This window comes from Pleurodeles waltl, chromosome 3_1 (genome assembly GCF_031143425.1).
Source record: "Pleurodeles waltl isolate 20211129_DDA chromosome 3_1, aPleWal1.hap1.20221129, whole genome shotgun sequence".
Taxonomy (NCBI): domain Eukaryota; kingdom Metazoa; phylum Chordata; class Amphibia; order Caudata; family Salamandridae; genus Pleurodeles; species Pleurodeles waltl.
The window spans coordinates 1,999,581,506-1,999,596,747 of record NC_090440.1 but is presented as its reverse complement, the minus strand read 5'-3'; the positions used below and the strand labels follow the sequence as shown (position 1 = coordinate 1,999,596,747).

At 44.9% G+C, this 15,242-nt stretch overlaps 1 protein-coding gene across 1 annotated transcript in view; it reads right to left on the bottom strand.

Annotated features, from left to right (window-relative positions):
* The window catches only part of MED13 (mediator complex subunit 13), an 865,231-nt gene that overhangs the window by 622,168 nt on the left and 227,821 nt on the right, over positions 1–15,242 (bottom strand). The window contains exon 9 of the mRNA XM_069226440.1: positions 4,891–5,568. Coding sequence (XP_069082541.1) covers positions 4,891–5,568 — 678 coding nt within the window. The remainder of the gene's footprint in view (positions 1–4,890; positions 5,569–15,242) is intronic.

The following is a 15,242-nucleotide window of genomic DNA, read 5'->3' as shown; positions in this document are numbered from 1 at the left end:
CCAGTGCTGATTTCAGACAAGTGTTGGTGATACTCTTCCCTTCTTCGATGATTGCTTTCGCTCTTGTCCTCTGGGAGCTTCATAGGCTCCTTGATCTTGTCCCACTGTTGGTGGCCATATCTGTTGAGAAGAACTTTGGTGTTCGCTATACGCCATTGCATTGCAACCTCTCTTTCCATCATCCTCCCTACCATGTCCAGCCTTTTGCATTCTTTCTCAGGAGGGGGGCGTGTAGAGGTGTATGCATCACTCCTCCTTCCGGCAGTAGTGACAATGATAGAATCTGCCACTGTGCTCCCCTGGATGTATCTGGAGTCCTTTGACGAATGTTTATGCTTCCTTTCTACCCTCAGTATCACACCTGCTTCAACAAACGGTATGACACCAAGGGTAGAAGGCCTCCTTCCCCTGGTCCAGTATGCTGGGTAGCATTGGGAGATAGATTTCCCTTGCTTGATGGCATGAGAGATTCTAGGAGAAAATAAGACTCCCTTCTCCTACTTTAGAGGCACTCTATAAGTTGCAGATGTCCTCTTTATCAGGCCATTATAGAGTGTAATGTCATCAGGAGAAGGTCTTGAGGGGTAGCTGTCGAGCTCCTCTTCTGGACTCTTTAAGGTCGTTTCATTCGTTATCAAAGTCCCCTGTCTGCCTCTTCCCCTTCAGGATCATAGAATTTCCCCCTCTGCCTTCTCCTCATGGGGCTCAGGTGTTGCCAGGGCCTGTAACACAGCCTTTGCCTTTTAGACGTATGTGGTCATGTAGGGCTTACTTGGAATCCTGAATTCCCTTAGTGTGTCATTGACCTTCTTGCACTGGAGAAGCGCCACCATTTCAGCTTCTAATCTCAGTCTTTTCTTCTCCACCATAAAGGCCTTTTCGGCGTCCCGCAAAGATGGTTTCTTTTCCAGAGTAGGTGGTTTTTCCTCTGATAGTTTTGGGGTTTCTTTTGCCGCAGCGATTTTTGCCTTCATCGGTATCCCTGGTCTGGGATCCGTGGGCCTCCTTTGTTCAGGGCTGACTGTCATTTTCTTGGATGTCTGGGATGCCTTGTGCAACTGTCGTGGGGATCTTTGCCTTCAAGATTTTCAGCGGTCTTGACTCTTTTCGATGTCGCTTTCTTCGCTGCACGTTTCTTCTCGGCATCCCCCTCGAGGACCCCGACCTGCTATCTCATCTATAGAAAGGCCCAGGTCCTTTAGAGACACATGTGGTTTCTTGCTGTACATTCATGCGTTGTTTTCATCTCTCTACTTTCAACGCCCCTGAGTCTCTTCCTCATAAATGAGGCGCAGGCCTCGCAGTCCTTGACCCTGTGGTATCTTGGCAGACAAGTTACAAACTGTGTGGGTCGCGTTGTGCCAATTTGTGGTGGCAGTCCGGGCAGAATTTAAAAGGGGGTGCTTTTCATGACCCCCTACCTTGTTTATTCTGCAGCCACATGCAAATTCTAGAGGGGTTCCCCGCCAGAGTTCCTCTGCAACTATTCACTTCTTTCTACCAGTCTCCTGTCTCTTGCTCAGCAATTTTTCAAAAACTTCACCTTTTTTTCAGGATTCTTTGACTACTTACTAAAAAAAAGTTCGGAGTGCCTCCTTTTGCTTCCAGACCCTATGGTGAGAAAAAAAAACAAATCTTTAGACTGCTTCCACGCACAGGAACTTCTGGAATGAACCAAACACCAAATGGTGGTCAACGCCACCCAGGGGAAATTTAAAAAAAAAAACTGACAATTCCGGACCCAGCCACTAGAGAGCGGTATAATGCACAGCATGTGAATCCAGACCTTTGGACAGAAACTTCTAAAGGAAGATTCCTCACCTTCAAAAACATTTGCCAAAGCAGTACCTCCCAAAAGGGTAATAGTCTGGAGAGTGCAGTTAAACCAATGTGTCCTACTGAACCAAGCGTGGGAACTGACCTAGTCAGACATTGCTGTCAAGGCATTGCTGCTTCGTGAATGTATTCACCAACACCCAAGTGTCAGCTTGGCAGAAATCTAGAAGACACTCCATGCCAACACAATTGTAGCAGGCTTATTGGAAAGGGTTCACAGGGTCGTAGAACATCTTAAGGCAGAGGACCATCCACATTAACAGGGCCCTCTTTGCAGTGCCCTGCTTTACATCTCAGAACCAGATTAAGACACCATAGTTTATCCTATCTTTCGTCCAGTCAGTGTAAAAGCTCAATGCTCTTTGGGCAAAGGTCATTCCTCCTTCAAAAAGTGAAGGATGTGGTCAAAGTGACTGACTGAACATACAAGTTAGTCCCAACCTAACAGAGGTAAGCGCCCCAGACCCTCAATACCAAACTGTCAGTAAAGAAGGTAGTGTAAGGCAGTAGTACAGAGAGCACCTACTGCTCACTCAGCAAGGGGATGCGATAAGGACCATGCTCTTTAACATCAACAGCCTTAAGGAGCAACTGTGCACAGGCTTGAAGAGCACACAAGAAAGGTTAAGATCGGGTTATGGTCAAGGTCCTACTAGAGCATCACAAATGATCTTGGAGAATATATGTTTATTCATAATTAACAACTTTAAAAAGGATGGTTGGTTTAGGAAACAAAGTCGGAAAGTCAGACAGATAACCTTTCATTGTTCCCACTGAAAGGCCCTGCTGGGGTGAAAAGAAAACAAAGGACTATCAGAAAGTTCGGCTTGAAAGGGGTTGCTGGCACTACACCGGTAACAAATTTGTCCTAGCATAGACTGACTTGACAAAGGGCATATAGAAGCAAGAATAAAATCCACAACAGTCATCAGCAATTCTAATGCCACTTTTCTATCTCCACACAGAAGTGTAAGTTGAAATTCATCTACATGACACTGCAAGGCTGCACAAAAAGAAGATACTCTCGAAGAGGAAACTATGGGTACCATACACTATTGATGAAGTCCCAAACAATAGAGATGACTTGGGCATAGTCTTCCCTGAACTTCAGAACCAGAGGCAGGTCTCGGTGGGGTGTACAGGAGTCCTAGACCAAGAATAATTAGGGGGCGTGGCCTGGGAACATTGCTGACTAGATGAGTCTTGCACATCTCCCACCGGCATAAAGTACTCCTCATGACAATCTTGGGTTTGGTGGACGTCTTGTGGCAGAGGCACCCCTTGGAAAGGGGATACTGCTGTTACACGCCAACTGTCAGGACCTATAGCAGGATAGACTATTGCTTTGTCTCAGGGAAAATGGTAGAGTGTAATGGAAGCTACATATCCTACGAGGTATATCCCTTACTGGTGGAATGGACTTTGGGTGCTCGACCATAATGCCATGGAGACTCAGGGCAGAGGATCTGACGGACCCAGTTTATTTGCCCATGGTTAGTGAGACGCTGACACTACTTAGCAGAAAACTGGGGTAGTGTGGGGAGTAGAGCAATGGACTGGGAAGCAATGGAAGTGGTACTCCAGGGGGGAATGCCTGAAAACCACGGAAGGGGTTAAGAAGCATTTGGAGGGCAGCCTAAATAGCCATGAGCACAAATTTAGTGCACTCAAAAAGGAGCTGCCGCCAGACCCGAGCAAACTCCCTGAATGGCAGCAAATAGAGGTAACTCCTACAAGACTGGAGTAGACTAGACAAACTTGTACACAGCCCTGGCAAGGCAGGTAGTAGTATCCAGGCCCCACAAGGATTACATACTTTGATACACTGGGACCATCATGTGTTGCCAGAGAAGTTTAAGCCCTCTGTCCCACCCGCAAGCTCTCGAACCATACCTCACAGAGCTTACGTGTACCTGCGCACTAAACAAATCACATTTATGGACCTAACAGCAACAATTGCAAGGGTTTTTGCCAATACAAACAGGTTCTTTAACTCTGTACTAATACATAACTGAATGTACAAACAACAATCTTTAAGAAAAAACACAAATTTAGCATTGGTGTACTCTACATTCACAGCGAAATATCCTTGGTTTGAGTTTCAGGATCTGTGTAATCATTTTATAAAACAAAACTGAACAAATATTTTGAAAAAAAAAAAAAAAAAAACACCTCAAAATATCTTCACATTTTTCACTATATCTTAATCTGCAATAAGTTACCGATTCGGGATTTGCACCAATACATATCCCTGAATGTGCCAAAAAATGTTAGCATAGGTGCACAATGGCACCCAAGATATACATGTGTTTAAAAAAAAAGCTAATGTTTTTTTTTCTTTTAAATCCTCTGGCACAGAGGTGGAAAATCACCCAGCAGTGAAAGTTAAACTACAGGGGATTCCCACCCTTACAAATAATTAAAGTCTGAACCTATGAAAGATCTAATGCTGCAGAACACCTGGAGCTTTACCTGCTTTGGAGTATGTGTGGCTTTTCAATGGTTATGTTTCTTGAGGTTGCATTTTAAACCCAAGTGCCAAAAGGTGTTCAACGTTTTTTTCTTTTCAAAAATGAAAACGTTCCTATAAAACGTACACATGGGTCAACAGCATCAAAGTCCAATGGTGGGGGACCATGTTCCCAAACAAGAAACTTCCACGCGTTTAATAACCTTGCGCTTTACTTTATCAAGAGTTCACGTGCAAGCTTCCCTACCATCCAGTGAAGCATAAGAGTAGCAAAAACAACAGTAGTACCTCAAAAAGCATTTAAAAAAAAAAAAAAAACAAAAAAAAAAGACCCAGTCTGCTGTTGGGCTTTATGGGTTTTGATTCGACATACAGAGCCACAGTAAAGCATTGACGAGACATCTATATTTACAAGAGACCGATGCAGCACACACACAAAAAAAAAAAAAAAAAAACTTTTCAAACAGATTGTTTTAGTCTAGGAAAAGACATAACGCAATCAATTAGAAAATAATTACATTGCACATTTTTAAACAATTTAGTTTTGGATAGGAGACATTACTGCATTAAAGAAAAGGACTTACTCTGTAACAGAAGTCACATTCTCCGGCCCTACTGGATCATCTCTTAATTTATCATTCGGAAGTGATGGTGGGAGAAATTCCACATCTTTCCTTTTCGGAACCTTGTAATACTTCCAAGTGGCATCTAGTTCATCCTCCAAATGCACTGCGGTACCAACATAAATTGTTGGCTCAAGAACTTCTGAGAAAGGGGGGGGGAAAGATTGCGGCAAACCATCCAGTCTGTCCTCCATTGCCTTTGGAGGCATCAAAGGATCTGGTGTTGGCATTTGATAGAAATGTTGGCTCTGGGGCGTTGATGGGTTTTTAATGGCTTCTGCACCTTCTTCGCTGCCATCACAAGGGTGCGGACTAAGAGGCGGGGGCTGGGGAGAGTTTAACATCTCTGTGCCATGCATTTGAGGAGTCTTCACTAATTCATTAGGTCGAATAGCTGAATATTGTCCCCGGCTGTCCTGTGATCTAATTCCGAGTCGCTGAGAGGCTGATTCTGCTTCAAGTGCATGGTCTTCGCTCACAGGTGCGCGATGATGAAAAGGAGTTGGAGGGCGTTTCTGAGGCTTGTCACTTTTTTCTAGCTTCTCATTTGTCTTGTGCTTTGGAGCAGTCTGCTGTGGCTGGTTTACAGGCTGTGACTGCCCAAGCATACCAGGATTTCTCAGTTTCAGACTTTTGTGCCTGAAAGAGAAAAAAATAGGTTATTACTGTCCGATACGCATTGTACAGCTTCACTTTCTAGACTTCAAAATACCTTCCCGAAGCTGTCAGGTGAGAACTGGTAATCTCCTGTGTCCAGGGCCACTGGAATTATGCAGCAGGAAAGGCCCCAATTATGCATCATGGGTGACTAAATTACGCAGCAAGAATAGGAATTACACAGCACATTTTGGGATAGTATTACTTCATTAGTTTGCCTTTTTTTCCCCACATGTTAACACTGCATAGGTGCACCTTATTAGTGCCAGTTTAACAACCACATAGAGCAATAACAGAAAGGTGATCAGTCAAGTTTTGCAAAGGGCCTTCAACTATGCAGCAACATATAGTTTTTTTATATTTAACTTTTAAACAGTTTGGGCTAGAAACATTTTTCTTAAAATCTGCAGATTATGGATGAGTGGCAAATGCAGCAAGTCCATAATTATACAAAAAATTCAGGGGCATCACAATTCCAGTGGCTCTGGTCACAGGAGAATACCACTACTCTCCAGGTCCTTATCTACCACAGCCATTCAAACCCATCACCAAGTTCTCCCCTTTCTTATTGGTAGTGTTGGGCGAGGTCAAGTCAAAGACTTACTCAGGGAGGTGGTGTGGAGTTGGAGATTTCAAATTCCTTTCACAATAACCCACCAATAATTACTATGTCCAGGTAATACCACTTTATTCTTTTAATAACAATACTATACAGTACCTTAGTGTATTACTGGCACAACAAAATGTACAAAGGGATACCCTTTAGGGGTATAAGTACACTAGAGCAGTATAATGTTCCTAGGGTCCCTAGAACACGAATGGGAATAACTAGCTCAAGCTTCACACGAACTTGCAGATGCTTACGCAATCCACTCCAGCCCTCTACCCCGAAATTCAATGACCAGCGGTCATACTCTGGTTTCAATGCCAAAACAAAAAAAGTTTGCTCCTCATCTTTTCCTTGTTCAGTTGGTGCCACCAGCAGAGCACGTCCAGCTTTGTATGGGCTGCAACTGCAGTTCATTCTCCATCTCCAAAAGTGCTTCTGGACCACGATTCTCTTACCTTGAACATTTGCGAAAGCAAATACTTGAACAGTCAATTCAATGCAAAGGTCTCAGGTAAGGGAGGCATGCAGATCCAGCAGAGGTGCTGCACAGGTGGTTTTTGGCACTGGGCTGAGGGGTTGGCACGCCCAGGCATTCTTTAAAGTTCTACCAGAAATCCTGTGTCGATCATGTGCATCTGCTCACAAAAGATTTATAAAGAATATCACCATATGATGCACTGGCTCCAGCCAAGTCAGTCAGGGTTTGGATGACTCGCTTAAGTCTACTCAAAACATTGGCAAACAAGGCAGGGGAGTGAGTGTGTGCAAGTGTAAGCAAGTGTCCTCTAGAGGAACAAAAAGAAATGTCCAGAGAATTCCCTTGTGCTTGAAAGACACTGCAACTTCCTCTCCTACAAGACAAAGTCATTTCAATAACTACCAAAAGGTTAGACCCAAGTCAGGGTTAATATTTGAATTAGCTCATGCGGAAGGTGACCTATCAAACTGTGCAACCAAAAGTTAACATGGCACATACCCTCTTTGTAGTTTGCTTGTGTAGATATACTCCTTGCACATTCCTGACAAAGTCCCACTTTATGGAAGGCAGGCATGGTGCACTATTTATTACAGAAACCCCTCTGGAGAACACTACTGTGCAATCACTAGCTACAGCAGCCCTCCGGGCTCATGCACGATTTTCTTTTGTGCTGACACTAGAAAAAAAGCACACAATTGGACTAAGAAATTCAGATGTGGGCTCACTTACAGGGCCCCACATACCCAAAACACACTTTCTTGCATTCACTCTGTCACACACACACACACACACATTACCATGGATTCTGTACTGCTATGCGCAGTCACTATTGTATGACATGCAATGCCTATTGTCCAGTCTATGCGAGTTTTCCATGGTTGTGAAAGGGCATTGGCAGCAGTGGAGAGAGAAGCATGGTGAAGGCCAGAAGATCACTTTCATACGTGCAGAAATCAATGAAAACTTGCTTCTTACTGGCAAAGTTGGAAACAGAACTGGGCAACTACGCATCAGTTAAAATGGGGATGCAATAAGTAATGCTAGAACAAGATTAAAATCCCACTGAATTACACAGTGAAAGGAAATTAATAAAGCAAACCTTTAGAAAAATATGCCACTGGTGTCGACTTGAAGACTGATATATGAAAGCAGACATGGCAGCCAAATAACTCCCGCTGGGCAGGAGACAGTGCGAATTAAAGAACATTGGAAAAACTTTGCACCAGTAAACATTCCAGTGACCAGTTTTAAAGGAATTTTAGCAGGTTTCATGCAGCCAAGATGACTCCTGCAACTTCAGTCTGTAAACTAGTTTTGAGAAGGTGCTACTCAATTGCCACATTTAGCTACAGTAGTTGGGATTTAAGATGAAATACCTTGACACTCATGCTGGGAGAACAACTTCACTATGTGAATGAAGAGGGAGTGAGTGCAGAATGCTAATGAATTAGCATGCCAAATCACCACCCAATCTGCGGCAATCAGGATTGGTTGTGCTTGATCCTTGTGGGATCAACTGCAATGCATAAAGCAGGCCTCAACCAGTAAAGCCAAAGGTCAACCACTAGAAAACCATCCAGTGATAGCAATATGGACCAAAACTGAGCAACCTTCCTGTTGTGGGATCAGAATGAAAGATCATCTCTATCACTTTGGAAATAAGTTCCCACTTGTAGTGTTCTAAGGGGGGGTGACTCGAAGCACCCGGCCTCTTGTGGATGGTACCTGCATGGTGTGATTATTGGAAATGTGCCCAGTTGCTTGGCTCAACTAAACAAACAAATTGCCTACCAACAAAGTCTGTGATACACTTGGGCTGTTGATGTAATGGATTGTGGTGATGTTGTCTAGCAGAAACAGAATCGCAATACATTAGCTGAAAGGAAGATGGACCATCTTCAGCTCCTATATTTATATGTGGCCATTGCTCCATCAAGGGCTATAAACGCCATGTGCTTTATTACCCACATGACTGCCTCAACCCAAATAGGAGGCATTTTTTTTACTAGAGCAGGCACACCTGTGCTCCTTCTCTCACCAAGATAGGCACACACTGGCTCCTTCGCTATCCTCAGCATGAGCTCTTCCCTTCGAGGCAGGCACTAGACACATTCACCTGGCGAGTCAAAGGGAGTTGTCAGTTCTATTTATTAATATCTCCTTCTGCAGCTTGAGGGTATAAAAGGGACCTATATCAATCAGGAAATGTGTGGATCCGTTTTTTGTGTGCTTTAAGATGGTCTATGTGTCTGGCAGCTGATGTCCATTTAGGACATAACAGCCTGCACAAACAATGACGAGTCTCCCCCTCCCCCCTTCTAAATCTAGAGTACTTGTTGGGTCGTGGGGGTTTTAAGATTTAGACAGACCAGTTCCAGTCAGACTGAGGGAAAGTGGGCTGGTGGGCTTCACAACCCTAGGGAAGCGAACACTAAAAGCTGCAGCGTATGTTTTCCCAGAAAGGAGTAGTAAACCCCCCCCCCCCCCGATGCCAGCCCCCCCCCCATGAGCCCAGAAGTGCTCCCAAAGTAGAAAATGGATTCCACTTGATCCATGCTTAACTGGTCAGAATGTCAGGACCTCACTTATGAATCTGACCCCTAACAGCAGAGAAAACATGCCCATGGGTTGGAGGAGCCTTACGACTCATGGAAACTGCACCCTCTCTTGCAGGCTCAGACAGGTTGTACCTTGCCCATCACAAGAGTTCAAGTACTGACCCACACTTAATCAGCACAATGTATAGAAGATAAACTTTTAAAATTAATGAAACCTGCAAAGCGTAATGAAGGTATGTTAAGGTATGTGGTACTTAAACTATTACACAGGTGAAATCTGCACTAAGGTTAAATTTTACCCCGCTACAAGGTCCAGCGAGATATCAATCGAGGGATAAACATGCACTACGAGTACAGAGACATATCTACATTCCTTATGATTCTTCAATAAATGTATTACCCTGCCTCAGCTAATAATATAATTCCAGGCTTTTCTTCCCTCACTACTGGCCACGTTGATAAACCTGCTGCCCGGCAATAACATCAAAGGTCATTCCACACCATTAACCATTATCAGCACCTGACCCAGTTCTTGAGAAAGGAACGGGTGTGGAAGAAATCTACATCTATTAATTAGCTAGTCCCCCTGCACCTGGAATGCGAGAATCGAGGCCCACAGAAATAACGTGGGTGGGTAGACCTCTAGAGCAAACATAGGAGGGGTTGCCTCTGACATTTTTGAGTGAAGGGATGAGGCAGCAGTGGCAGTTAGGGGTGGAGCTAAGGTTTTCATAAAAGCTCTTTCCACAGACTACTTAAAGTTGCCATAATATAAAGTGCAAGAATGCTGTACGGAATGATTAGGACTGGGGTGGAGAAATGCAGTACCCTGTGATTGGTCAGAGATGCCTTCTTTTTCAAACTCTCCAACCCCACCTAAAAATTCCTGTACAAGGGAGATACAGATAAGACAACACTGGACCAGGAAGAGACTGAAAGAACTCCCAGTTGGCAAGCAAAGCTACTTGATGCCGCATCAAGGATGGACTGAAAGGTGAAGGACCTTAACTAGGATGGGTTTCTCCAGGGCCAGTGGTGATGACTCCTAATGCCCTGCGAGGCTAGTTGGGGGAATGAACCTGGGTCTTCAGAGGACACAAATTGGGCTCCACTCAAGAGTTCTGGACTACGACAGCCCACTTCTCACTCCCCCCTCTTCTGCCTGGTGGAGGAGGAGGAAACAACAATCTGAGGGGGCAACTATATCTTGAAGCATTGCCGACTTTGGAGGGGGGGGGGGGGGGGGGGGGTGTAGGAGGGCATCAAAACTTACCTTTTAACACTCCTGCTTGGGAGAAAAACAACTTGGAACACTAGATGGCAAGAGTGCGCACAGCATATGCTCTACAGCAGCACGTGCTGTAAAAATAAAGGATGAGTGGATTAGCTGCTGCAAACAGTTGGTGATGATCACTGCTTAAACCTATCGCAGCTAACACTAGAAGAAAGTGTCGTAACAGTGCACCCTCAAATAGAAAACAGGACAAAGTTCTGTTTCAAGTGCTGTTGAAAAGTGGAAGTGAGGCACCAGCAAGGCTGCACACAGAGGAGTCAAGGGAAGGAAATGCCTGCACAAACTGCACAAGCTATATGTTTAAAGTATGGAGGTAGATTCATGTCCCACCACATTGTGGCGCAATGAATGGAGATGGTGGAAAATGGCAACAGTAAAAAAGAAAATAAGTTACTTACCTGTAACTGTGGTTCTCCAGTATTGTATCTTTCATAGATTCACATGCTTGAATCATTCCCCGTTGTCGAAGTGGGAGTCCCACGGTACATAGAAAGCAATAAATAGATAAAAAACCTTTTTCTCTTTTTTCGTAGTCAATAGGAAAAAACACATTCAGTTTTGTAACTATCAGCCTCATTAGAAAAGGCCCAAACTTCAGCCAATCAGGCGAGACCACCCCTTTAGAATCCTCAGCACAGAGGCTCAGTCTCTCAGATTTCTCTGCACTAGTGATTACAAGAAAATAAAAGAGGTGAGCCCCTATGGGGAGGAGGGTGGGTCACATGTGAATCTATGAAAGATACCAGTACTGGAGAACCACAGTTACAGGTAAGCAACTTATTTTCTTCTCCAGTATTGGGGTATCTTTCATAGATTCACATGCTTGAATCAGAGTAGTCAGCAGTAAGAAAGATGGTTGAGTTCTGAAACACCAGAAGCATGCCTGCTCACAATTCCTCCTATATGGACTCATAGGTAGTTAAAATATGCTAATCAACCTTCTAAAAGATTATACACATGAATATATACATATACAAATAGATATATCTACATGAAAAATATTAGTCTGGTAATACATAGAGGATGGAGGGTAAAGAGATTGGCTCACCTTATGCAAATAAATTACGTAACACTGCTTGTCCTACCACGGCATCCATCCTGTCAGTAGCTTCCAGGCAGTAGTGCTCGGTGAAGGTGTGGGCACGTGTCCACGTTGCCGCTCTGCAGATCTGGTTCAGAGGGACTCCTGCGCATAGAGCTGCTGAAGTGAATACCGCTCTAGTGGAGTGCGCTCTGACATTGGACGATAACGGCTTCCCTGCTAACTGGTGGCAGAGTTGTATGGTAGAAGAGATCCAGCGTGCTATGGTCTGCTTGGTAACGGCCTTGCCTTTATTGACCCGCCCATAACTAATAAACAGTTGCTCAGATTTACGGAAACTGCTAGTCCTTTGTGTATAGAATTTTAAACATCGTTTAATGTCTAGAGAATATAATGCCCGCTCAGCTGGAGTTCGCGGATTTGGAAAAAAAAATCTCAAAACCACCGGCTCGTTTAAATAAAGTCGATGGAACCTTGGGGATACATTTTGGATTAGTTCTTAGAATGACCACCTCTGATTTGAATTAAAGAAAAGGTGGCGAGACTGTGAAAGCCTGGATATCACTAACCCTCTTCGTGGAAGTGAGGGCCAGAAGGAGGGCTGTTTTCAAAGAAATATATTTCAGGTCTGCCTTATGAATGGGCTCAAACGGATGCTTCATTAATTGGGAGAGCACAATATTTAAATGCCATGGAGGTGGAGGACGGTGAATCGGCGGGAACATCCTGAACAAGCCTTTTAGAAATTGTTTTATTATCCTGGATGACCATAAAGATGGTGAGTGTGATGTTCATCGGAAACAGGATATAGCAGCAAGGTGGACCTTGATAGACGAATGGGAAAGGCACGATTTCGCTAAATGCAACAGATATGGGAGGATCTGTTCAGGAGAGGACTTCAGAGGATGAACGTTGGAAGTTGAACACCATATGCAGAACCTCTTCCACTTGAACTTATACGTCCTGTTTGTAGATTGAGCTCTGGCACAGGCAAGTACCTGCCTGCAGTCTGAAGGGATATCTAGGCCGTCAAATTCATAGAATTCAGGAGCCAGGCTGATAATCAAAGAGATGTCGGGTTGGGATGACGGACCTGCCCCTGATTCGTTGTTAACAAGTCCGGTATTGTCCTCAGCCGTATGTGAGGCTGCTCCGAGAGTGAGTAATAGAAGTTCTGTGAACCAAAACTGGCGTGGCCATTTGGGAGCAATCAATAGAAGCCGGCATGGCTCCCTCTTCATTTTCTGCAGAAGTCTCGGGATGAGTGGAAGCAGGGGAAAAGCGTATGCATAAATCCCTGACCATTTGATCAAAAACGCATTCCCCTTTGATCCTTTGTGCGGTCGCCAGCTTGCGAAGTGTTGGCATTTTTTGTTGTCTCTGGTCGCAAACATATCCAGACTGGGCTTGCCCCAACGACGAAAGAGGTGGTCGAGAACTGTCTGTTTGAGTTCCCATTCGTGGCAGCTGGTTCGAGTCCTGCTTAAGGCATCTGCCCAGGTGTTGGAGATCCCCGGGAGATGTTCTGCTCTGATGGATATCTGACGCTGAATCACCCAATGCCACAGTTTCTGTGCTTCTAGCGACAATGCCTGCGATCTTGTACCCCCCTGTTTGTTGAGGTAATGCATGACTGTGGTGTTGTCTGTTCTTATCAAGACTGAGGAACCCCTGATGTTGGTGAGGAAAGACTTGAGCGCAAAGGAAACTGCTCTTAACTCCAATACGTTTATGTGAAGAGTCGACTCCTGAGTGGACCATTTCCCTCTCACTGATAGATCTTGTAAATGTGCTCCCCATCCCTCTAAGGATACATCTGTTGTTATAATATGCACTGGCTTGTCTTTCAGGAATGAGAGACCTTCCGAGATGAGGGGGGTATCCCTCCACCATTTGAGAGCTTGTTTTGCTGATGGGGTTATTCGAACTACAACGTCAAAAGATCCTTCTATTTGTTTCCATTGATTGTCTAATTGCTGTTGAAGTGTTCTCATGTGCAGACGACAGTTTTCTATCAATGGAATGCAAGACGAAAGCATCCCCAGAAAAGACTTGTAAGTCCGAACAGAAGCGGACCTTCTTCTGCTGAGACGTGTTGCTAGATCTTGAAGTCTCTTCCGTCTGTCGTGCGAAGCAAAGGCTCTTGCTTGGACTGTGTCCAAGACGGCTCCAAAAAAGGTAATGTTCTGGGAAGGATCTAGATGAGACTTGGGGTAATTGACTGTTAAGCCTAGTGTCCCGAAGAGAGATAAACATGTCTGTGTCCCTGGCAGCTTTTGCCGTTGTTCGTGTTTTTATTAGCCAGTCGTCCAAGTACGGGAACACCTGAATCCCTAGTTGCCTGAGGTAGGCTGCAACTGGTGCCAAAACCTTGGTGAACACTCTTGGGGCCGATCTGAGACCAAAGGGCAACACTCTGAACTGATAATGAGTGCCTGCAACCCTGAATCGTAAGAATTTCCGATGACTGGGGTGAATGGGAATGTGGAAATATGCGTCCTGGAGATCTAAGGATGTCATAAAATCCCCACGAGATCATGCAAAATGATTGCTTCTTGAGGTATTTGTTGAGAGAACGAAGATCTAAACTAGGTCTCCAGTCTCCTGTCTTTTTCCGTATAAGGAAGAAGCGGGAGTAAAAACCTGTTCCCCTCTGGTACTTCGGTACGATCTCTATTGCGCCCTTCTCCATTAAGATAGCAATCTGCGCTAGAAGTTCGTTGAGATGGGCCGGCGGAGGACCTCTTGGTGGTACATGAGGGGGAGGCTGACTGAATTCTAGTGTATGTCCTCGGTTGACAATATCGAGCACCCATTTGTCTGAAGTAATCTGGGACCACTGGTGGAGGAACTTGGAAATTCTGCCCCCTATTAGAGTGTTGGTATAGGGGTTGGATGCAGGCAACTGATGAAGGTCAGTGTTTCCTTGCTGCCTCTTTGGCTTCATAAGTCGACTTTCCTCTTGCCTGCTGTCTCAAATGTGTGGATGACTGCTGTCGAAAGGTATGTGGCTGTTGCTAGCCACAGGTGGAACGAAACTGTCCCTGGTAAGAAGAGTATTGACAGTATTGATGTGCGCCACCTCTATAAGAAAAGCTTCCTCTCCCTCTCGCTCCCCGAAAGGACTGTCTTCTGTATTGTAATGCTCCCAGAGATCTGTTTGTCTCGGTGTCTGTTTTAATAGATTGCAAAGCATCATCTATATGCTTTCCGAACAAGAGATCACCATCATAGGGCATGTCTAGTATCTTCAATTGTACCTCTGGTCTAAACGATGTAGCTTTCAGCCACCCCTGACGCCCGAGTACGGCTGCTCCGGCTAACTGGCGGAAACCTGTAGACGAGAAGTCTATGGCGCAGTCTATAATCTCAGCCGAGATCTTTTCACCCGCCTGTAAAATCTTGCGCGCTTCTGCTCTACTATCTTCCGGTAATAGATCTATAAACTGCGACATATCGGACCACATCTGACGGTCGTACCTTCCCAGGATTGCTAGGGAATTTGCTGCTCTGACTGTGGTGGCCGCCATCGTTGAGAACTTTTTCCCCAATCGAATCCAACCGTCATCCCTCCTAATCTGGGGTGGAGAGGGGGGCGGGGGGGGCAGTCAAAGATGAAGATGGATTTCGTGACTAACCAAACATGCTGGAGAATTGTCCGGTGCCTTATATTT